The 26,279-nt window shown below is 36.7% G+C and overlaps 1 protein-coding gene across 2 annotated transcripts in view; it reads left to right on the top strand.

Annotated features, from left to right (window-relative positions):
• The window catches only part of LOC150104237 (uncharacterized), a 358,570-nt gene that overhangs the window by 234,107 nt on the left and 98,184 nt on the right, over positions 1–26,279 (top strand). For both annotated transcript variants that reach the window (XM_090396863.1, XM_090396862.1), the window contains 2 exons: positions 10,783–10,867; positions 23,329–25,058. In XM_090396863.1, the coding sequence (XP_090252989.1) occupies positions 10,783–10,867; positions 23,329–25,058 (1,815 nt within the window). The remainder of the gene's footprint in view (positions 1–10,782; positions 10,868–23,328; positions 25,059–26,279) is intronic.

Below are 26,279 nucleotides of genomic sequence, written 5' to 3'. Positions count from 1 at the left end.
AAGTTCTGACTTTCAATTTCAGTTGTGAATTTAATGGTGTTAAAGTAAAGGAATCTAGAGTACATTGCTTAAAAGCTTCCATATAAAAGTTACCAATTGGGGGGGGGGGGGAGATAACAGTGATTCCCATGGCTGTGCCTTCTTTTTGTAGATAAAAAGTATTTTGTCACACAAAATAGCCAGAACGTAGTACTTGGACAAAGAGCTCTATGATGTTGGTTAGGAATTTGTCCTGTAAAAGAAGAATTGTGTCATTGATTGCGGCATTCGTGAAAAGGGAAGAGCCGTCAAAACTGACTATTAAATTGCTTTTTTCAAGTGTGATGTCTTTAATTTTGTTTACAAAGTGTTATAAAAAAAATGCTAGTTTCTTGTCTAGTTGATAATTGGGGACTGTCGATACCTTCAACTATTTGTTGTAGCTGTACATTTTGCTTGCGAATCTTGAGTAAACCATAAATGCTCAGGGAACAAGCGTAGTGCTGAAGTAGTTTTTTAACTGTATATATGGGCCAGGATGTGACTGATTTAAGTAATTTTTTGTGTTTTCATTTTAATCCAATTAGGGTTATAGTTCACAAGTTGATAAGGTGCTGTTGTTCTGAGACTAATTGATGCATTTTTTCTAGTTAAGTTGTTCAGTTAAAATAACAGTGGCTCTGCCTTTATCAGCTCTAGTGATTACGATGTCCTGACTTGCTTTTGAAGATTTCATAGCTGCCAATTCAGATTTGGTTAGGTTGCTAGTTATCAGTTTAGTATTACTTCAAATGTTCGAGGTTTCTAATCGCCTAATTTCTTTAGCCTTTTAGACATATTGAATTTAATAACTATTGTAAATCTTGTCTTCTGATCATGCTCTCAATACTCTAAGAACATAGAACTGACTGGAAAGGTACCTGTTGTTTAAAATATATTACTAATATTATATATTAGTAATATATGCACACTATAGTTGCAATTGATAACTTCCTAATGAAAGCCATTCTTTTAAGTAAAATATTGATACAAATTTAAAGGTAATAATGATAAGATTTTAAATTTGTTAATATTTTAGTCATTTCAAAGGTCATTTCAACCTGATAGAAAAGGTTGGTTAGAAATATAATATGTAAAAATTTAAGTTTAGTAAATCTTTTGTTAACTGGTATGTGTGTGTTTAGCCATTGGGAGAAAAAAAAAAAAAAAAAAAAAAACTTCTTAACATAGGAAGTTAAGAATGAATGCTTTCAAGAAATGGGATGAGGGCTAGATTTTTCTCTCTCAGAGTGGTGCGTAATTGGAATGGATTGCTATTGGTCGTGTGTTTGCAAGTACTGCGAATGAATTCAAAAACAGGTATTACAGCTGGTGCAGATAGTATGTGGCCTCTTTTACTCACAGGAAGTCTCTCTTAATAATAATAATAATATAGAATCCACTTATTGTGATCGTGGATAATATTATCAATCGACTATTGTTATCAAAATCAGTCAGTCCCAAAACACACCATTTAAAATGAATTTAAAATAATCCGTCTATTATAATCAGTTCCTGTTATTGTTATCAAAATCCTCAAATGTTTAGCCTTTTGCATCTCAGAATTATGAACTTGAAGGGTTAATCAGGAGAAAATTTGACAGGGAACATTGGTCGAAATCTGACTTTTGTGTTAATCTTCTTTTAATCTTATTCTTCCATAATCTTGTATCTTCCAGGCAAATGCAGGTGGGATAAGTACAGTCAAATTGTGATTTTTCGAGTTTATTTTCATGCTTTCTTTCAAGTGGCCAAAAATTATTGCTGGATATTCTCCCGAGGATATATACAATGCAGACAAAACAGGATTCTATTTTCATGCAGTGCCTGAGCATACTTATTTGTTTAAAAATGAAAGTACAAAAGGATTTAAATCTTCAAAAGAGGGAGTGACAGTTCTTTGTTGTGCTAATATGAAAGGTGAGAAACGAGAGTGCCTAATGATTGGAAAAAATTAAAATCCTCAGTGTTTTAAAGGTGTCAAAATTTTGCCTGTTGGTTACTGTTCTAGTGCAAATGCTTGGATAACTAATGCCATTTTCAACAATTGATTAGTTAAATGGGATCTTAAATTAAAGCGAAAAATTATCTAGTTAGACAACTGCACTGCATACACAAACAGTTTATTGTTAAAGAACATCAAAGTAATTTTCTTGCCCTTGAACACTACATTGTTAATTCAACCATGTGACCAAGGCATCATATGAGCTTTTAAAGCATATTATCGCATGGAAGTTTGTGCGAGAATTATAGCTGAACTTGATTATATAAAAGGCCAATCTGATACAAGTGCAATTGCAAAAAAAGATTTCCCTTCTTGATGCATTGCATTTGGTAGCAATGTCATGGAAGCAAGTCTCAGAGAAGACTATTGAAAACTGCTTCCAAAAGGTGGATTTTTTAAAACAAACTCTGAAACTTCTTCTTCCGAAGAGTTTGAATATCTTCAAATAAAATTTTTGATAAAACCCCAGATGGCATTTCAATGGAAGAATTTGAAAATTGGTTGGATATTGAAATACCATCTGGGGTTTTATCAAAAATTTTATTTGAAGATATTCAAACTCTTCGGAAGAAGAAGTTTCGGAGTTTGTTTTAAAAAATCCACCTTTTGGAAGCAGTTTTCAATAGTCTCTGAGACTTGCTTCCATGACATTGCTACCAAATGCAATGCATCAAGAAGGGAAATCTTTTTTGCAATTGCACTTGTATCAGATTGGTCTTTTATATAATCACGTTCAGCTATAATTCTTGCACAAACTTCCCTGCGATAATATGTAATGTAATGATAGCCACAATGAGAGTGTTGGAAATATGTCAAGGTGCTGCTGATGAGAACTTTAAACTAGTAGAAGAAAATGAACCTAATACAAGTATAGAAGAACAAATTTTAGAAGTTCCTCCAGCCAATGCCCAGATGCAAAAGGTTCTGTGAATGCTTCCTTGCTGTGTATAACATAGAACAACAAACTTCGGAAGGCATTATAAGCAATTTATTCATGAACTATTATGTTCAAACACATGACAGACAACACTAGATACATTTTTAAAATAAATTTTATGTTGTTTCTTATTAAAAAGTTGTTTATAACAATAAAATAAATAATATTCATAACAATAAATTGAAATAAATGATATCCTTTGCTTAATGTTATCAGCCGGTTATTGTTATTGAAAAGTGATTATCCCAAAGTGATCACAGTAAGCGGCATCTACTGTATAGTTCGCCCCCCAATTAGAGATCCTTTGACACTTCTGCGCATCTCAGAAAAAGGAGAATCCATTCCGATAATAGGGTAATCAGTCCGTATTGTGGGATGAGTTCTTTATTATTACCGGTCGGAAAATTAACTTCTCTTTTATGATTATTGTAGTTAACTATGTTGCTTGTATAACAGTTGGAAAATTTTACATATAACGCACGTGATTTCGCGTGTTGGCGACCAATTCGGACGTCCTTCATTTCTTTCTCCCCTTCAGCACGAATAGACTATTCTTGGAAAGACGCGAAGCAGGGACCTACAAACGGTGGGCGAACTATATTACATTCACTAATCTTTATCTCTAAAATAAGACAAGAGAAATTGTAATGCAAAAGAAACAATGTTTAATTAAATAGCTACACAAACATAATTATTTATATTAAACAATTTTTAATAGATATACTTTCTCTTTCACACTCATCCATTTAGATTTGAATGAAGGAATTAAACAAAATCCTACAACAAACAAAACAAAGGAAACATATTCCTTTAGTAATCCTCTCTGGGGTTTAACAACTATAACTGATTGAAATGAAAACAAAATGAAAAGATTCCAATAAGGAATCTTTTCATTTTGGCTCAAAGTTAGCTTTCTTTACAAATAATGAATACTCATCCTATGTATCTCTGTGTTTTGAGTACAAATAATTCTCAGAAAATTATCTTGCTCCAGAAATCCAAGCATGAAGATAAAATACTCAGCATAAACAGTTTTCCTTACATTTCTCTAGACAAATCTTCATTACATATATTCAGTTTCTATCCTTAACTGATATTTAGTATTCTGTAATACACACTATTATGAAGAACACTAGACACACCTTGAGTTGGAAATTTTCTGTTTCCAAAGGTGTGTTACTCTATATTCCTTTATATCAATAACAGTATTTAAGCCCTTCTTCTAGATTATATTGTGGTGATGATACACCACCTGAAAGAAATAACTACTTTCAGATAAATCCATAGTTCTCCAAATACATTCCTATAACCCTTTCTTATGTCAGTATGGTTACCTGTAAGTAACTTCACCCAGCCATGTTTCTTCATTGTCGACACTTTCTAATCTGTACATGTGTACTAGCTTCAAACCTGCTTGTATTGACTGAAATGTAGTGCAGTACTTGAACTATGTATATTTTCAATTTTACGTTTGTCTTCGTCGCCATTGCAAAATTTTACAAATGAATTATTAAACTTAAAATTTTTATTCTCTTTGTGGAGACAATGACAACTGAATTTAATTATAAAGCTATATTAAATTTCACAACAGAGTATTAAAAAAATCTGTTGTAATAGATTTCACGGTATGATATGAACACAGATGGATAAGATAATAACTATTTATTAACTTAGAAGCTAATATTTCACTGGTATTATATCCAGCATCTTCAGAGCACACAACACAAAGTTTGTTACAAAAGCAAGACAACCACAATCCGGTGTAACAGTGGGGCTAGTATAAGTAATTGCAGTGTGCAGCACAAGACTCAAGTCCTAATATGGCGCCATCTAGGTTAAAAAAAAAAATTAAAAAAAGTTCAAAGTTTTGAAATAGTAGTCCAAATGATAGTCTTAGAAAGTTTTAAAAAATAAAATAAAATAAAAGTAATAAATATTAATTTGGTCTTAGGATGACTGTCTCCCAAATCTTTGGTAGATTTATACAGCCATACTTGTTAAGGTTTGGAGTATGTTTTAAGGCTACTGTTGATTCCAGGAACAACCTCTCTGACTTGTAGAAGCTTCTGTGCATTACTTTTGTTTCTTTCCAATTGATCCTGTGTGCAGGGGTATCCAAAGCATGGTCTGCCAGACCTGACTTGCCATAGTGAAAGTGTCGGATATATTTTTTGTGTTCACTGAGGCGGAACAGTGATATATTAATATATTAATTATATTAATCATTTGTCACATAAGATATATTAATCATTTGTCATATTAGATATTTGTGTCAGTATTATTATCTTCTTCCAGATAAACTGTACAAATGGCATTGTATGATCTGCTTATTCTAGTAGACAGGCTTATACGTTGGATACTTGTAGCTATTATTTTTCAGGAAATAATGTATACTAAAATATTAATTATAATAAATTTCCTATAACTAAAAATATAACTTTCCTATAAAAAATACTTTCCTATATTTCAGCAATATTACATTGCTGAATCCGTCATTAGGGATCACAAAAACAATGCTTTGTGCATGCAGGTGCTAACACTGGGCAAATGAGGCTGAAGAAAGGCAACCAAAGTTGGGCCTATAGTCTTAAATAAACTCTTCTCAAATTTGGGGAAGTCTTATACACCCAAATTTGTTGAGGTTTGGAGTTTTTCAGGGCTGAGGCAGATTCGAGGAATAGCCTCTTATATTTGTATTTGCTGCTTTGTAATAAAGTGGCCTTCTTCCAGTGTATCATGGTGGGTGTCCAAAGTACAGCCAGCAAGTCCTGAGTAGCTGTAATGGTAGAACCAGATTTAGTCCTTGTGTTCAGAAATTCTGATATTGGCTGTCCTGCCTGTTTAGCCATAGTATGACAGTTTGCAACTGCAAGTACCTGGTAGATATCTGGCAGGTCTAGGGAATGTGACTGGTCTTTGGTAGAGCAGATAAGGATATATTCATCTGCAGCACTCCCCCCCCCCTCACAACTGTATGGAATAATAAAAAACCCATATAGCAGAGCAAAATTAATCAGTTCTGATAGCAGTGCCATAACTACTGAACTGAACCTATTCTCAACACTTTCTTTTCTGGTGGCTACAATCACCCCCCCCCCCCCAAAAAAAAAAAAAATCCAAAAAAATATTAAAACTCTGTAACTGCAAACCCCCCCCCCCTTCAGAGCAGTGATTACTCAAAATCTATCACCATTCCACATATCTAGGGCATATCCAAAAGATTGATAAAAATCCTAGGTAAATACAAACTGACCACATAAAAAATTGGCATCCCTTTTCCAATCGACTAAGGACCAGCCATATTGACCTACCAGATCCCTTGCAGTCACAAACTATATTTGTACGATATGTAAATCCTGACATGGATGGATTGCATATTTGCATATTTGGAGGACCATTTATAAGTCAAAACTTATATAAGTTTTGACTTATAAATGGGTTTTGACTTTATTCTGCCCTGATGTCATCCCCTTTATTCTATCCAAGTGCTGAAACGTTTCTCTTACATCAATCCTATAAATCTTACCACCCTATTCCTCTGAGCAATCGAGGAATAGGGTGGTGAGAGGTGTAATGTATGGGGACTCAATGATCCGTGGCGTTCAAGATAGGATGCGTGAGGAGTGTTTGCCAGGAGGAACGATAGAAAGTATGGCTATGGCAATTAAGAGAGGTGAAAGGGTGGATGAGATGATTGTGATGGTAGAAACAAATGACTTGAGTGGCAATGTAAGTAGGGCAGCGAGAGATATGAGATTCTTGCTTGAGGGTGTACGAAAGAAGACACAGAGAGGAAAGATAGTGTGTGTGTGTGTTGCCTAGGTATGATAGTGATGAGCTGAGCAGAAGAGCGGTGATATTGAATGACATAATAGTGAGAATGTGTCAGAAGAGAGGATTGGAATATGTGGATGCTTGGAGTGCGTTTGAGAACAGAGAGGAATTGTATGCGAGAGACCGCTTGCATTTGAATGAGGAAGGACGTAGGCATCCGGAGAGATTGCCATTCTGAACGAGTCAGCGTGTCCCAGCGTGGATGGTAGCAGGGGTGGCCTCTTGTGGGAATGGGTACTTGGGAGAAGGGACGACATCAGGTAAAGCTGAGCCCAGTGGAGTATAGAGGGGATAATGCTGGGTATAGAAACAATGGCATTTTTATGCTTTATACTAATGCCAGGAGTATTTGGAATAAGGGAGAGGAATTGGTGGCACTGATAACATCAGCCTGGCCAAAGATTATTGGGATCACTGAGACATGGTTGACAGAAGAGGATGTAATAACAGGAATAGAAGTTGCTGGGTACAGCATTTTTCGGCAGGATAGGAAGGGAAAGCGTGGTGGTGGAGTACTGCTTATGATAAGTGATGACCTATGTCCTCTAAGAGTGGAGGCTTTGGAAGGCTGTGACACTAATGATTTTGAAATCATATGGTGTGAAGTGGAGGTGGGCAAGACAGGATATTTAGTGGGGTGTTGCTACAGACCAAGGAGTACAGAGGGTGGGGATCAGGAGATGTTTAGACAGTTAAGTTTGGCAAGTGCAAGAAGAATGATTGTTATGGGAGATTTTAACTACAGTAGTATAAATTGGAGAGAGGAAGATGCATGTAGCAATAGGGGAATGGAATTTCTAGAATTCTTGAGGGACAAATGTCTTAGGAAACATGTAACAGAGGGAACAAGAGGTTCAAGAGTTTTGGATTTGGTTATAGCATCAGAAGAGTTGATAATAACTGAGATGACATCCCTCCCACCAGTTGGAGAGAGTGACCATATGGTTTTGACTTGGAAAATGAATAGACATGTAGGAGTATCAAAGAGACGGGAACATATGTGGAATTATAAAGCAGGTGATTATAATAGTCTTAGACGTCAACTTGGAGAAGTTTCGTGGAGGGAGGAATTGGAAGGCCGTGGTATCATTAGTGTTTGGGAAATTAAGAAGAAATATTTGTTAGCAGCAATGGTAAGCTGTATTCCACGAGTGAAGAAGAGGACACAATTTGGAGTAAAGTGGATGACAAACAATATTAAACAGGAACTGCATGCAAAAAAGACTATGGAAGAGATATAAGGAGATAGGAGAAGAGAAGATGCATGAAGAATATAAGACATGGGCTAGGAGGAGAGTGACTAGTATGGTAAGGAAGGTGAAACTGGAATATGAGAAAAGATTGGCCTTTAGATCCAAGGAAAATCCTGGGGAATTTTTTAGCTATGTGGCTAGTAGGAGGAGAAATGACTGTGGAAGAATGACATTGTGGGATAAAAATAGGGTGACTAATGCAGAGGACATAGTGGAATTGTTCAATGAACACTTTATTGGAGTATTTCATCCTGGAGGAGTCAATTTGAATACTAGAGGGATAGGGCTGGTTCGAGATTTAGAGGTACAGGAGGAGAGAGTGTGTTTCAGATACTGAGTACTCCGGATGTCAGTAAAGCTTTGGGACTGGATGGTATTTCACCACGAGTTTTGAAAGAATGTGCCAGGGAACCTACAGTGCCTTTAACCTGGCTTTTCAATGAAAGTCTGGCTTTGGCAAAGGTGCCCAGGGAATGGAAGGAAGGTAAGATAGTGCCATTGCATAAGGGTGGTAACAGACTGAAAGTGTCTAATTATAGGCCAGTCTGCGTGTCATCAGTAGTTGTTATGATCTTGGAGAAAGTAGTGAGGGACCGTATACAACATTGGGCAGATGAGGGTAATGTTATCTGTGAGAGTCAACATGGATTTGTGAAAGGGCACTCTTGTTTTAGCAATATGCTAGCCTTTTATAATAAAGTTACAAGAACATTAGATGAGGGAAAGGCATATACTGCAATTTTCTTAGACTTAGCAAAGGCATTTGACAGGGTGCCACATGATAAGCTGATATTTAAGTTGCAGCACATGGGTCTGGATGTCAGATTGGTCAACTGGATTCAGGATTGGCTGTCTGATAAGTATCAGAGAGTTGTGTATGGTGGAGCAATATCAAACAGGCAGAAGGTTACAAGTGGGGTTCCACAGGGCTCAGTACTGGGACCTATATTGTTTAACCTTTATATCAATGACATTGCCCATGGATTGCAAGTGGATATTCAGTTGTTTGCGGATGATGCGAAGCTGGGAAGGGTTATTAGTAATAGTGCAGATGTGGTAGCCCTGCAAGAGGATTTGAATAAGCTAGATGGATGGGAAAATGAATGGGGGTATCAGTTTAATGCAGCAAAATGTAAGGTCTTGAGGTTTTGGACACATCGATGGGATGCTGCATACTCTATGAGAGGAGTTAAACTGGAAGAAGTAGGGGAGACGAGATCTGGTGTTGATGATTGATAGAAACCTAAAATTTAGGGGACATATTGCAAAGGTAGTGAAAGTAACACAGAGGATTGCTGCAATAATGAGGACACTGACCTGCAGAGATAAAAGGGTTATCATTCCGTTGTATAAGACTCTGATCAAACCACACTTAGACTATTGTTCTCAGATCTGGTACCCAGGATTTGAAGTGGATAAATTAACTGTGGAAAGGGTATAGAGGCAGATAACAAAGATGGTTTCAGGATACAATGTTAGTTATGAGGGAGTGTGGACTGCAGAGTTTGGTGGATAGAAGAAGGAGAGGTGATATGATTGAGACTTTTAAACTGTTCAGAGGTGGTTATAGGGTTGACACTGGGTTCTTTTGCTTGGTTGAACAGTGGGAAGGAGTCATGACAAGAGGCTATCACTGGAAGTTATGAAAGGAAACTGTGAGAAAGAGGATGAGAAGTGGTTTCTTTGCATGGAGGGCGGTTGAACCATGAAATGCATTGCCTGATGGAGTGGTGGGGGCGAGAACGGTCAATGCGTTTAAGGAGTGGTATGATAGACTTTGTGTTTCCTAGGAGGGGACCTCCCTCGATGAGTCTTGATAGACTTGTCGATTGTACATGAGTCTTCATGTACAATAGTGGTTTACTGTTTATCATTGTTTAATGAATTTGAAGTGAACTATGCAATCAAACAAAACAAGCAATGTCTAGGTTTGCAATCATGGCATTCATACCTTTTTCACTCTTGGTGACGATTCTGTTTTCCATTTGTATGCTTTCTCGTTTAGTTTCAGGGTCTTACTGAAAGTACCAAGTTTCATCACCAATAATAACTCAAAAAGCCATTTTAAAGGAAGAACAAACATCAAGCCATCACTGCTTTTGATCTACACTCAAAATTAGCAGAACTATCTTTGCAGAAAAATCTCTTTCCCAAATTGTCCATCAAAATCTTTCTCACTGTTTTTCTGCCTAAATTTAATGCTTCTGCCATTAACTGTACACTTAATTGTCTGTTGATCCAAACTAACTGCTGCACTCTTTTCACTTGTTCAATTATGTTTTAGTCAGCCAGTTCTTTGGTCATCTGTCGCATCTTCCTATCCCTCTTTATATCTTTTATACTGCTCACATAACCAGATTGTTGTGGCATCATCACCATAAACCACACTTCACATGTCTACGGTTCCACTTTTGCTTTTGCCTAACTTTGTACAAAACTTGATGTTAATGCACAGTTGTTAATTCCATTCACTTATTTTTCTGCCAACAGCAATAAACATGCACTCTATCACAGCTTGCCAATTACTGATGTGATTAATGTAAATATAAATTATGTAGTAACAAAAAAAAAAAGTGCAGAATAGCTGCATAGTCTAATGTAGTATCAAAACAAGAAGCATATTATACTTATTGAAAGTTATGAAATATTCGTTCAATAATCCCCCCCCCAAAAAAAAAACACACACATACTTGAAACCATACTGTCCTCTATTCATTCAATTAATTTATTTACAGAACACCTATAAAATCAGAAAATGCAAAAGTAACATCCAACCTTGATGACATGCCTCAACTGTGTCCCAGTCCACACAGAACAAAGGTAAGAAATTGTTAAATTGTAGTGTTTTTAAAATAGATGACATCAGTTTTTCTCAAAATACATCTAAAAAAGTTCCAAATATGAAATCCTAAAAACCAAGAACTGTTGTAAAACCAAACTCTTCTAAAACTAGCAGTTTAAAAATGCTGTATTCATTGTGTGTGTGGAGGACGGGGAGCATACTCTTACACAAACAGAATGAATAATGCTACCACTGTACTATCTGTTTCTTTTAAGACTAAACATTCAGTCACAAGGGATTCATAGGGCTAAAATTTATTGAATTAATTAGATTAAGTTAATATTTGGTCTCGGTCACTAGAGCATATAGGCACACCAGCAGGAAGGCAGACACAGATGGATTAGTAAAAGGCTGGCTTTTACAGCCCTAACTGGTGCCCTCTGCTAGTGTGGAATCTTGCTGGAGGTCTCAAAATGGTCTCCCAGGTAATATGATGCAGCTGAATTTGTTTAAAGTTTTTTCACTTGGTTATATTATAAATTAAAGATGCCAAGAAATTACAATTTTGGTTTAATCCTTTATCCAAGTGTAAGCAAACAAAGTTTGTGCCTGGCATATTTTCAGGACAGGGCAACTCATATATAGGAGCTAATGACTTCACATTACTTGCCTCAGTATCCCATAATGCAAAGCAAATCCTTACAGAGATGTATAATGCTATGCATTATGGGAAGGGCCACTATCCAGACTGGTTTTAACTTTTATTAAGGTCTCATCAGTGGAAGCCTGATCCAGAAGTGATACCAGGGTATCACTCCTGATTGTGAAGTAATGCAGAAGTCATATTTCCATATATGAGTAGCCATAATAACATTCACTATCTATTTCTTAAAGTTTTAAACTTTTTTTGTGTGCAAGGTATATACAAAACTTTTTAATTTATTTTTTCGTTAAGTAAAATTAAGGGTGCGAGATATATGTCAGGGAGAGTTGTATTCGAGTAAACACAGTACTTCACCACCCTAATATTACCCAAAACTAATGGGAAATGATAGTGTTCGAGTAGTTTAAGGAATTTAGCTGAATTAATTACATTCTTTTTAAACTGCTGCCAATGCGTGAATATCCAGGATTTCACAGTGCGAGTGGCTGATTACGGACTGAAGTCTGTAATTGGCTGTGCTGAAACCTTGGAGTGCACACAGCGTACGTAATGTGGGTATTCAGAAGAGGTTCAAGTAGTATTTGCAGCATCTGTAGAAAAGGAAGAGTTACCATCCTAATTTGAATCGGAATGACTGCCTATCCTTGTCAAAAATATGAGAAAGCTTCATCCAAATAACACATTATTATTATTTTTTTTTTTTTAAATTAAGGTCAATAATGATATTTACAAAGGCAAGAATCTGTAAGGGAGTATCATCAATCAACCAAACCACTCTCCTCTGGATTGTATCAATAATTCTTAGAGTGGTCTTAGGTGCATTACCCTGAATGTGAGAGCAGTATTTATTCTATGGTTGGGTGGGTTTGATATACAGAAGATGCAGCTGAACAGGAGCTAACTAAAATCTTGAGATAAAAGTATGCCAAGTTTTCTGGAAGCTGAGATATTATAGAAGTGATGTGATTATGTCAAGAAAGACTAGTAGTATGTTGAGCATTATCAAAAGTAAGTGGAGAAGAAGATTGCATCTACTTTTATTATTATTTCATGACATTTCCAAGGAGCCCGAAGACTCATAGAGGGAGGACACCTACTCTACAGCTCTCCATCTCCAGCACTATACCAAACCTCTACTACTATCCATCTACTGCCTACCACTACCACCCCCCAGTATTTTTTGTCTGTAAATTGCATATGTTCAGAAGGGACAGTTTGTCAGTATGCAAGATGAAAAACCCAAGAAAAACCCTGCTACCTCTGTATGAGATTGACTAACTCACCTTCAATTGAAAAAAAATCCACACACACACACACATATATAAAGATTTCTCCCATCATGATGAGAATCGAACCTAGGCCTTTTCCAATCAAAAGGGCACAACATACTGTTGTTCTTCCAATTGCACTATGGAGGTGCTTACTTAGCACAAATGATCTTGGAGCTCGAGATGTGTGAGCACTGCAAGGTTTATTGTATGAGTAGGATTAGTGGAGAGTGCCATTAGCAAATCTGTGAATAGGGTTTGAGGTCTGTGAGAGCAGTTCATTTATATATATAAGAAAGAGGGTTGGTGAAATAACAGAATCGTGAGGAACACCTATATTAACAATAAAATCTGAAGAGCGAGAGCATCTTTCACCATTACATGTAGTGAATGACCTGAGAGAAAACTGGCAATCCATTTACAAAGGGAGGAATCATAATGCAATTTGCAGTGAAGCCCTTAATGCCTGACCCTATTAAATGCCCTGGAAATATCAAGTGTAACAGCACAGATTTCTTCAAACTTTACTATGGCATGTGTCCAGAGGTGAGTGATATAGGCCAGGAGATCTGCTGTAGATCATGATTGATGAAATCCATGCTGGCAGTTGTTGATTAGTTGACTATTCTCCAGATATCAAAGAAGTTGACTGTTGATGATTTTCTCCATTACTTTGGATGACTCTAGGGTGAGAACAATATGTTGATAGCTGGACGGTAAGCACTTATCACTTTTTTTTTTTTTAATTCACTGTGTGTGGCCTTGCTTCCATGCTGTAGGGTGGATGCCAGCTGAGTTTATATAGTGTATAGGTGATAAAGAACAAGTGCTAGTTCAGGAGCACATCTCATTACTACAAGTAGTGAGATTCTATCGGGACCAGAAGCATTTTGGTATCCAGGTTGTTCAAGATTTTTCTAATGTCTTTCTGGCAGAAGGCTACAGGAAGTATGTAATGCAGTGTGTTTCATCTAAAGATGGTGATTTACATTCATCATCTCTGTAGGACTAATGGATTTTTTACACCACTCAAAAAGAATTAAAATAGAATTTAATACTTCCTATATTTCGTCCTAGTCACTAGGACATCTACGGGGATTACAAAAACAATTAATGTAACATATACACAAATAACAAACAATACTAAGCCCAACCACGTGGGTGACACTAAAGTCCTATCTAGGTAGAGCGCCCTCTAAGGGCAGTAGTAGGTGGCCTAGAATGTAAGGTGGGAACTCTGGTGATGAGTGTTTCCCAAATCTTCGGAAGCTTAATGCAACCGTATTTATTGAGATTTGGTTGGTTTTTGAGAGCTGTTGCTGCTTCTAAGAAAAGTCTCTCTTTCTTGAATTTGCTGTAGTGGAGCATGGTGGTTTTCTTCCATGATACCCTGTGGGTGGTGTCCAAAACATGGTCAGCCAAGCCTGAATGGCCATAGTTGTGTTTGAAGATGTAAGACTTGTGTTCCTCTAGACGGATGGATGCTGATCTGCCTGTCTGTCCAAAGTACTCCAGCTTACAGATACAGGGTACTTTGTAAACTCCAGGCAGAGAGAGAGAGGAGGGAGCTGATCTTTCGTAGAACGGATAAGAGTAGCAAGTTTGCGGTGGGGCTTATATGCTGTGTGTAAGTTGTACTGTTTTAGTATCTTGGCTATTTTTTCGGATGTGCCACGGATGTAGGGTATGGTGATGGCATTTTTAAAATCTAGTTGACGAGAAGGACAGGGAATGGGGGAGGAGTTGATTATTTTTTTGATACTGTGATCACTGTAGCCATTGGAGAGGAAAGTGCTGTGTATGTGGTTAAGCTCAGTAGTGAGGGCGGTTCCACTGGAACAAAGATTGTGGGCTCTCTTGCTAAGAGTTTTAATAATGCCATATTGTTGAGAGGGGTGGTGGTGGTAGAGTTTGTGAATGTATCTGCCTGTGTGTGTGGGTTTTCTGTATATGGTGAAGGTAAGTGTATCATTAGGCAGGCGTGTGACTAAGGTGTCTAGGAAGAGTAAACAATTGTTCTTTTCCTTTTCCATAGAACTGGATTCTTGGATGTAGACTATTGAGATGACTGAGGAAGGAGTCTAACATGTCTGGGCTATGAGGCCAAATAGAGAACACATCATCTACATATCTTAGCCAGATAGAAGGTATTATCTCTCTTAGAAAACGTTTTTCCCTCTGACATCTTAGATCTCTTTTCCTTTGCCATTAACTCTGGGTATTTCTCTTGGAACAAAAAATCTACAAGCAGATAGAGGGAACTGCCATGGGTTCCCCCCTCTCACCCCCCCTGCCAATTTCTATATGGAAGATTTTGAAAAACGAGCCATAGACTCAGCCCCACTCAAACCTTCTATCTGGCTAAGATATGTAGATGATGTGTTCTCTATTTGGCCTCATGGCCCAGACACGTTAGACTCCTTCCTCAGTCATCTCAATAGTCTACATCCAAGAATCCAGTTCACTATGGAAAAGGAAAAGAACAATTGTTTACCCTTCCTAGACACCTTAGTCACACGCCTGCCTAATGATACACTTACCTTCACCGTATACAGAAAACCCACACACACACAGGCAGATACATTCACAAACTCTCCCACAACCACCCTTCTCAACAATATGGCATTATTAAAACTCTTACCAAGAGAGCCCACAATCTTTGTTCCAGTGGAACCGCCTTCACTACTGAGCTTAACCACATACACAGCACTTTCCTCTCCAATGGCTACAGCGATCACAGTATCAAAAAATTAATCAACTCCTTCCCCATTCCCCGTCCTTCTTGTCAACAAGATTTTAAAAATGCCATCACCATACCCTACATCCGTGGCACATCCGAAAAAATAGCCAAGATACTAAAACAGTACAACCTACACACAGCATATAAGCCCCACCGCAAACTTGCTACCTTTATCCGTTCTACGAAAGATCAGCTCCCTCCTCTCTCTCTGCCTGGAGTTTACAAAGCACCCTGTTCCTGTAAGCTGGCGTACTTTGGACAGACAGGCAGATCAGCATCCATCCATCTAGAGGAACACAAGTCTTACATCTTCAAACACAACTATGGCCATTCAGGCTTGGCTGACCATGTTTTGGACACCACCCACAGGGTATCATGGAAGAAAACCACCATGCTCCACCACAGCAAATTCAGAGAGACTTTTCTTACAAGCAGCAGCAGCTCTCAAAAACCAACCAAATCTCAACAAATACGGTTGCATTAAGCTTCCAAAGATTTGGGAAACACCCATCACCAGAGTTCCCACCTTACATTCCAGGCCACCTACTACTGCCCTTAGAGGGCGCTCTACATAGATAAGACTTTAGTGTTACCCACGTGGTTGGGCTTAGTATTGTTTGTTATTTGTGTATATGTTACATTAATTGTTATTGTAATCCCCATAGATGTCCTAGTGACTAGGATGAAATATAGGAAGTATTAAATTATATTTTAATCCTTTTTGAGTGTTGTAAAAAATCCATTAAGCCTCCAACATGATGTCCTCACAGCACTTAAGCCTCTACACACGAATCTCTGTAGGAGTTGGATGAGAAGAATGATGCCAGGAGATCAGCCTTATTTTTAGGTGATGTTGCAGTGCTACCAGATGAGAATGAGGTGGAAACACAGGTGGGCAAAAGTTATGCCCATTGGCACAGGTGACGAGTTTCCTACATTTAACCCTATCCAAGTCAGACTTGGATAGGGTTTAGCTTTTTTTAATGATGGTTTTGCAAGTATTGCAGGGTTCAGTAACCAATTAATGCAACCATTTTTTGATGGTTGCATTAATTGGCTAAAGATTTGGGAGACAGTCATAACTGGAACTTCTCCAAATTAACATTTTGGTTGTCTAGCCCATATTTCTGTTTCAGTTACCATTCGAATTATTTTCCACAATTATTTAGTTCAGTGCTGGTTAGAAAACCAGTGAAATATTAGTAAGTTTAATAAATATATTTTTTCTTCTCTTGGTAGTGTTTATACTGTGAAATGCTTCATGTTGGAGGCTTAATGGATTTTTTACAACACTCAAAAAGGATTAAAATAGAATTTAATACTTCCTATATTTCGTCCTAGTCACTAGGACATCTATGGGGATTACAAAAAACAACTAATGTAACATAACACAAATAACAAACAATACTAAGCCCAACCACGTGGGTGACACTAAAGTCCTATCTAGGTGGAGCACCCTCTAAGGGCGGTTGTAGGTGGCCTGGAATGTAAGGTGGGACCTCTGGTGATGAGTGTTTCCCAAATCTTTGGAAGCTTAATGCGACTGTATTTATTAAGATTTGGTTGGTTTCTGAGAGCTGCTGCTGCTTTTAAGAATAGTCTCTCTTTCTTGAATTTGCTGTGGTGGAGCATGGTGGTTTTCTTCCATGACATTCTATTCAAGATATTCCAAGATATTCTATGGAATATCTTCCATATTCTTAGAAGCAGCAGCAGCTCTCAGAAACCAACCAAATCTTAATAAATACGGTTGCATTAAGCTTCCGAAGGTTTGGGAAACACTCGTCACCAGAGGTCCCACCTTACATTCCAGGCAACCTACAACCGCCCTTAGAGGGTGCTCCACCTAGATAGGACTTTAGTGTCACCCACGTGGTTGGGCTTAGTATTGTTTGTTATTTGTGTTATGTTACATTAGTTGTTTTTTGTAATCCCCATAGATGTCCTAGTGACTAGGACGAAATATAGGAAGTATTAAATTCTATTTTAATTCTTTTTGAGTGTTGTAAAAAATCCATTAAGCCTCCAACATGATGTCCTCACAGCACTTAAGCCTCTACACATGAACTGTGAAATGCTGTTATGAATGTAGTAAACTATTAACACTCAACCTCCTACTACTGTGGTCTTCCAATAATAATACACTTGCTTATATTTGCTGCTATTAGATCCACATGGAATCTTCTTTGCTTATGTTTCATCATTTGAACAGATGTCATGAAAACTATCAGGGATTTGGAGATCTCAAGTGGTTGCTCTTGATATTTCTAAGTAATTTTTTGATTGGGTATAGCACAAAGGCTCTGTCATATATGGCTTTTTACCTTCAGCAACTGGTTTGCCACATTTCTGATGATTCTCACGTACTTTGCCAGTTCGTGTCTGGAGGAGGGGTGGGGAGCAGAGTTCCAAGTAGTGATATGTAAGAGACACTGTTGAGGCCACATTATGTCAGGTAAATTGGTTGATCTGTATGATTGTTGTGCTCAAGAGTGTATCTCCAGTCACAGTATATTTCTAATCTGTCCTTTCACCTAACTGAATCAAAAATGAAACAGACAGTAGTGACAGTGTTCACCGCATCTGAAATAAATCTCCTTCAAAAACCAATTTCAGCAAAAATGTCGGACCCCAAGCATTGATATATAAAACATACCAGAATCTTAAAAGCTCACATCCATGGCATAAATGCCAACAGAAATTATGTACAGCATCACTTACAGTAATCTAGACTAGTCGTCTTACTCTTGACAGAAAATCAAACTCGGTCACAAGAACCACATCCCCCTCCCTCTTTTCACAAGGGTGGCAGTTGTGCCATTATGTGATCTAACATTGCTTACCAGAGACTGCTTCATTTAGAATCACTTGCTTTTGATATGTTCGAGCTTACAGTTTCCTTTCCCCATTCAACATACATTCATCTGCTGTATTTAATGCTCTCCAAATTTTGAAAAAAATTGCTCTGACCTCTTCATGTTCCTCTCCATGAAACTCAACTTTCAGCTATGCAGATAGCAAAGTCTTCTTCTTAGGTGATCTTTATGTCCACAATTCCAACTGGCTTCCCTTTTCCAACATTACTGACCAGGGTGGACAAGATGTAGTCTTTTGCTATAAGCAATGACTTAATGTAGGTTGCAATCTACCATCCCAAATTCCTGATAGTCCTCTCCCAATACTCTTGATTTTTTTTTAACCAGTCCTCCTTTCAGATATGCTGTGGAGGTCACTGCTCCTCTCAATAGCTCTGATCACAATGTTGTGCAAGCTTTGTCTTATTCAAAATGCCCTCCATCCAGATGTTCTCAACCTTGTGCACTTTGGCACAACAAAAATACCAAGTGGGGATGTCCTCTGGAACTTCTAGCCTTTCTTCCTATGATTACACTACTACTACTCTGTGTGAGCAGAGTAGTAGTAGTGTAATCATAGGATTACACTAGTAGTGTGAGCAGTAGTAGTGTGATCATAGCAAGTGTTAGAATCGAAGTTGTAGTGGTTGAGGAACACTTCAAGAAGAAGGCTGTTCCAAATAACAAAGGTAGATGGAATAAAAGAGAAAGTGGAGAAGTAGTTTCAGTGAGTTTGGTGCAGTTATACTAAAAAGGGATGTCGGGCAGCTATATATTTTATTTTTAGTGGTAGGCCTACGTACTTTTTTCTAATTATAACAGATATGGAAAGGTTTATTGCAAAACAGGCAAACTGGCCAGAAGAACACAGCGATATACAAACATATGCTGTTCACAGGATAAGGATTTACCACCTTATTCTATCATATCTGAAAGCTTGCATGGTTCTATATATTAGTGTAAAACAGACAGACAGATAAGCTTGCAGAAAAATATGCTGTTACCCTTGACATTTCGAGATCATGTCTGGCATTAAGGCTTGCTCATTAAATTGCCCTTCCTTTGATCTACTTGCCATGTGTTTGTAATTATAGTAGCTATAGCTCTGTCTCTCAGGTCTGGTCTTCACTGCATGTTACAGTAGATGGATTCCTCTCTTTGAGCTTCACCACCATATACGAGTACCTCGGGGTTGGTCTGTTAGACACAAAAGACCTATTATCTTGAATCATCACTAATCCTGTTTGCTGCATTGCTGATGATAGGACACTCCATTCTTCCTACTCATTCAACAAACTGAAACACATCCCAAACTTCAAGGTCATCTGGAACTGCTATCCTAGACACTAATCTCCATATCCTCCTTCATTGAAGCAAGGATAACTTGATCACCTTCAATGCTACTAAAATGCAGTCTTACATTTTCTCTTATAAAAGAGATCTCATTGCAATTACCCTTTACCCTCAGTAACACCCAAATCACTAGATCAGATCAGATTTCTCTCCTTGGACTGTCATTTACCTGCAGCCGTTCTTAACATAAACACATCACATCAGTAGATTCCTCAGCCACTGAAAAAATCCTAAGCATAATTTTCCAGTCAGGGTGATACTTTTCACTCATCTCACTATAACTATATACAAATCCCAAATTCTTCTATCCTTGAATAGTGTTAACATATTTAGGGCGATGCACCTAAAATTTCCCTAAAAATTCTCAACATTTCTCCAGAGAGGAGCAGTTCTATCCATAGATGATCCTGCTCTCATCGACTTCCTTTAATTTATATCTCATGGTTACACCATTTCAGTTCTGGCTTTTTTGCAGGAGCTTCCATGGCTACTCTCTTGAACCACCATTTATTATTCTTCCACTTTCCATTAGGTCTGTTAATACAAAAGAGCCTCTTTTATTCCATTTACCTTTGTCATCTGGAACAGCCTTCCTCATAAAGTGTTATCCCAACTACTACAACCTCCAACTCTTCAAGAAAAATGTCAAACTTCTTTTTCAGTTGCCACTTGCCTGCACGTGGCACTGATATACTATGGGTTCTACTTTCAATGCAAGTTCAATATATATACTGTATATGTACGTATATAATGTCTCAGTATGAAAGAGGGCAATTAGGTTGATTAATAACACCCTCTCTCACCAAATTGCTTTCTTTAACATAGACTTCATTTTCTGTATTTGCATTTTCTATAAATATTTTCATAAATGCTGATCAAAATTGGCATTGGTAATTTCTCCCACTCTGTTCTAAATCTGGTAAAACACAAGCAGTAGCCATTCAGTTGTTTCTTCACATTTCAACTACAGACTCACAGAATAAATTTTTCCTACTCATTCCTTCTTCTTATGCTGTCTTTTGGAATAGACCTGGTCTTATGTATTTTCTTTGATACAACCTGCGGGTCTTCATATTAATGTTAAGTTCAAATTCAAGTGTCTTCTTTATTCTCACATCTTTTCCCTCCCCCTTTTTGACCATATGTTGAATAACCTCTTGTGGATGACAATATCAGCCTATAGAATCCCAGTGTTGTGCAAAAGCCTCTCCCAAATTTCTACACTCTTCTCTCTCTCATGTACCATTCCCACCCAAGTACTTCTTGCTATTCATTTGATATTTTCTTTCTCTGAATTTCTTGTTCTCTCTAGAAATCTAAAGTGTACTAAGAACTGCACATCTCTTATTTTCATTCTGTCTATTTAATTACCGTAGTTCCAATTTAACTGACTTTTTTGAGTAACATCAGTGATTTTTGTGACCTGCCAAATGTCTGGATTTTTTTTGCTAGAAACAAAATTTGGCCGCTATATGTCAATGTGGACAGAAAAATGGAATCCAATAGCTTTTAAGAAAGATTGGCAAATCATTCTTCATCCGCTGACCCAATTGGCAGTAATTATTTCATGCGTTGGTTACTCTGGACTGCATTTCTAGGTCTTGGCTATTGTTGAAGGATATTATTTATTTCAGATAATATACTCTGGCACAATATTCAATTTTGATGCCATTCAGCAAGATTGAAATTTTTGAACTATTAGTCAAGATTTTTATTTTTGTAAAATTCATGTCAGTTCCACCAATTTGCTTGCATTGGTGTATTTTTTTTTTTTTTTTTTAATCATCTCAGTCAGTTCAATGATTCTTTGTGTGAAAGTAGCAGTATTATTGGCAAATCAAAGCTTGCTTGGTTTCTTTCCTAACATTGCTTTGCTGGTTCATGTTTTCTGAACATATGTTCAGGCGTATTTGCAAAACGTCTGTGGAGCTATTAAGTCACCTTTTTAACCTTTGTTGATTAGAAAGTATTTGCAAGCATCTGCTTGATTTTTGCTCTAAATATCTTGGATTAGTTTGATGTATTTAGCATTTATACACTACTGGCCAAAGTTGTGGAAACCTTTTGGAAAAAGTGTATTTTTGAGGTTTGATGGCTCATAACACCACGTTTGTGTGGTGTAATACCATAAAATTATATATCAGTGGAAAGATAACTTAATCAAGAATTGCATCCTGATTGCATTACACCTACCATGATACACCCACTTAGTGTTATGATCTGGGGTTGTATGACATCAAAACGTGTGGGCAGAATTTGCATGATTAATGGGAATATAAATGCCCAAAAATACGTAAATGAAATACTTGAGCCCAAACTGAAGCCTTCCACATGATCTTTTCCAAGATAATGAAGCATTTATATTTCAACAGGATTCAGCTCCATGTCATGTTGCTGCTGTGTGCAAAAAGTGGTTTCAAGATAATCGTATTCCACTGATGGAATAGCCTGGGAATGCCCAGACCTTAATCCAATCGAAAAGCTATGGAGCCTACTAAAGAAACGTTAGTCAGAAGCAACCCACCAATAAAATCCAATTAATAGAAGCAATAATTCAATCTTGGTTTCACATTATAACAGCTGCAGAACTAAAAAACTTGGTTCACTCCATGGGAAGGCGTTGTTAACGCTAAAGGTTACCCAACTCATCACATCATATTAACTCACATTGTGAGAATTTTTGTATATCTCATTTTTTCTATGTGTTTCATAAACATTATTGTATTACATTCTTGATTAAATTATATTTCCATTGATATATAATTTTATGTTATTATTCCAAAAAAAAGTAGTGTTATGAGCCATCAAACCTCAGAAATACATTTTTTCCAAAAGGTTTCCACAATTTTGACTACTAGTGTATGTTGTTCCACTAAAAGAGTAGCTTAGTCTGCTTCTTCTGGAGTCAAATGCTTTATTATAGTTGATGATAGGTTTGTTATATATATATATATATATATATATATATTTTTTTTTTTTTTTTTTTTTTTACTAATTACATTTATAGTATGCAAGTAATCTGTGGCAATAAAATTTTTCTAAATCATTCTCGCTCATTTGGCTATTGCTTATAGGTAAATAAATTATTTTGAATAATTCTGTCAAACAACTTATATTTATAGGAAAGAAGTCTAATTGATCTATAATTGTTCATATCTGGTATCAGTATTGATAACTAGTCATTGATTGTAACTGCCACACTGGGATTGTTTTTTTTTTAGTTTCTGGTCGTGTAAATAAAAAAAGTGATTGAACATATATGTATATACTAGGGGCGCTGTGGCCCCCCCCCCCTGAGTTCCGGACCGGTAGGCTGGTTCTCCTTGAATTTTGAAGACTTGAAAGGGGGGTTCGCCCCCCCCCCCAGAGTTCCAGACTGGTAGGCCAGTTCTCCTTGAATTCTGATGACTCGAATTTTGAAAACTCGAACTTTGGTTATTTTTTTCGAGTTTTCGAAAAAAATAACCAAAGTATTTTAGCTTACTGACCTAGTCCTAGTTTAACAGATTTGGATGTCATGTAATTTACTGTATCTTTTTAATTTATACTCAAAAAGTAAATAAATTTATGTATGAACTGGCATTTCTCTTACTTTTTTTAAATTTTTTATATTTTTTAGCCATATAGTATACAGCCTACTGTGCCTGACTTGTCACTTACTTCTGAATGTGGGGAATTTCTGCCCATATCTACTCAAAAATGTATATCAGCAATAACAAACAATATGCCAGTGAGATTGGCAAATAATAATCAGAAGAATTCTATTTCAGTTCAAGATTGTTTACAGACTTCAGATAATACTGAAAAGAATGTCCTTTGTCCGAATGTTGCTTTTTCTAGTGTAGAAAATGCGTATCCTATCTCAAATGAGATTCATAATAAAGATGTCAAGACTTTAGAAGATGATAAGGTTCACCCATTAGATTCTATGCAAACACAGATAAATATAGTTCCAGAAGCCCAAGTTAATATGTATAAATGTGGATCACAGCATTATGGATACGAACCTTTTGAACTTAATAATTCCACTTCATTAAACTCTGTGCAACAATTAAATACATATATTTCTGGAGAAACACTTCCAGAAACATCTCCTATTGCTTCTACAGCTAATTTTGATTTAGCAAATAAAAAAAAAATGATAGATGGAAATGCTCTCATTAGCCATGTAAAGAAACATTCAGAACTGAAGCAAACCACCAAAGATGGAAGAGGGCTAACAAAAACAAAAGCATTTAATATGCCTGTATGTAAAGCGAAATTAAAAAAAAACAATGTGCCAGTAATTTCACAACCAGCCGAAATACAACAAAACAGTGTTTCCAAATGCCATAAAAACATTGGAAAAAAGAAAACTAAATGCTTTACCCCCTCAAAAAAGGGTCAACCATGTTCCACAAATCCAGTTACAATAACCCAAACACAAGATATTAAACCTGAAAAACCAAATCCAAAAAGGATAACTGTAAATAAAAAATTAACACAAAAAGCAGAGCAATGCCAAAAGATATGTGAAAATTTCATTAACAGAGATTATATACCACTGGATGAATCAAAGGATGAAGTTGCACAAAATAAGGATAGTCGCAATATATCATTTAACATTTACCAACAGTTACAGCAGCAGGATGAACAGTTGAGATGGCTGCAAGAAAAAATATGCCTTCTCCTAGAAACTCAGAATTCCCTAGAAGCTAAAAAACACACTTCTGCATGTCTGAAATGTAATAGTTCATTCCAGTTACATGGTACCAAAACACAAATACCTCTACAAGTGAAAACACTTACATCTTCTGAAGAATTTTTAGAAAAAAATTCTCTTAGTGATGAAAATGATGTTTTCACTTCAAAAACATGTGCAGTAGATGTTGAAAAACAGACATGTTCCATTTCAACAATGACAAGTTTTACTTGGCCAATACAATTATGTAGGCAACAAGATGCACTGATGAGATATAAAGAAAACGATTTTCATGATTCAGAGAAGCAGTCTGATAAAGGTGAAACAAAAGAACAACATTCAGTGAATCAAAAAGTTATTCATAGAGAGAAAAATATGATTCTGCCTTCAGTTTCTGTTCAGAAAGATCTGGATATAATTCATGAAAATAAAAACTCAGATAATGATATTGAATGTCAAAGTTGTCACAGAGAGTCAGAGTCTTCTTCTCAGAAAAATTGCACACAAAAAAATAACTTTATTAAGGATCAACATAAGGAAACCATAGATGCTGAGAATTCATTATCGTTAGATGATATTCATATGCCTACTATCAGTGAGCAGTTCACTAGTCCTGTATCTTCTGTGCTTGTTGATATTCAAGATTTTCCAGTGAGTGGAATTGACAGGTATTTTTTTATTTTAATTTTTATTTTTTTCCCCTGTAACTGTTAACCATATTGTAAAATATGTATGATGTATTTAATTCTTTAAATCTTATGCTTTAATTCTACTTATAGTTCCTCTATATGATGTTTCTTATCTATTAATTAATTTTTTTTCAGTTGTGCAATCAACTCTTGGCCGCCACTTAATTTACTGATAGAATGCAAACTTAGCTGACAAAGGGATTGCCTCTGGCAAGAGCCAATTCCTTTGTTTCAATTCTGGTGCTAATCCTTCTTCAAATTTAGGAAAAATTTATTTGATTATGCTGTGCCATTCAAAATTCTAGACAAGAGGAAATTTCATTGTCAAGGATCTAGCAATCAGAAATGCACACTATTACTTAAATCTATATTTTCTGTTCTAAACTTTAATGTCATGCAAATCTTAAATTTCTCTGCTGTCGTAGCTATCTTTAAACGTTAATTCTGCACAGATTCAAATTTTGATGAGCGGTGCATTGAGACCAAGATCAGGTAGGCTATTTAATTGACAAAAAATGGATTTATTCATAGAACTAAGTAAGATACAAATAACAACATTTATGTGGTTAAAAACTAACGCTATCGATCAGGCTAACGTTAGTTAACAAAACATCTCCAGGTCATTCTTTACATCTCATTACACAATTCTGTATCTCTTGTAAAGCTAAGTTTAAATTCCTTCTAATTGCTTAACATTTCCAGCTAATCATTCAACAATTCTCAGAACTAGGAACTAACAGACTATAATTCATTTAACACAATTCCTTACAATTCTCAATCCTATAACTTTACGGTTCCCCGTTATGATTCTGGTTTTCTAAAGTCCTGTCACGCACTGTAAATCTAGTAACTAATCAGTTGTTTTCTCACTCCTATTACTCTTCTCAGTACACAAGTAAAGTGAATAAGATTCTACTTTACCGGGGATTCTGGAATTCCTTGGCTTCCTCCTTGATTGTCTGGGTCTCATTGATCCTACATCTGCATAACTCTTCCTAATAAAACGGACTTGCGGGTTCTGTCACGACTTGGTTCCTTTGGTGATAATATGGTCTGCCGCGATCGGATCAAGTGGTCCCGCATAACTTCTCGGTTTATGCTGTATTTTCCGCAGAGCCGAGGTCTGTACTCGAACTGGATTTCTGCTTGACCATCGGGCTGCCTACCAACATCGTTCGCTTCGATTGTACTCGTTCCCGC

The sequence above is a fragment of the Typopeltis vanoorti genome, chromosome 8, assembly GCF_054136105.1.
Source record: "Typopeltis vanoorti isolate ZY-2024b chromosome 8, IOZ_Tvanoo_1.0, whole genome shotgun sequence".
Classification (NCBI taxonomy): Eukaryota; Metazoa; Arthropoda; class Arachnida; order Uropygi; family Thelyphonidae; genus Typopeltis; species Typopeltis vanoorti.
Note: the sequence above shows the minus strand (reverse complement) of the source record. Positions and strands in the feature narration are given on the sequence as shown.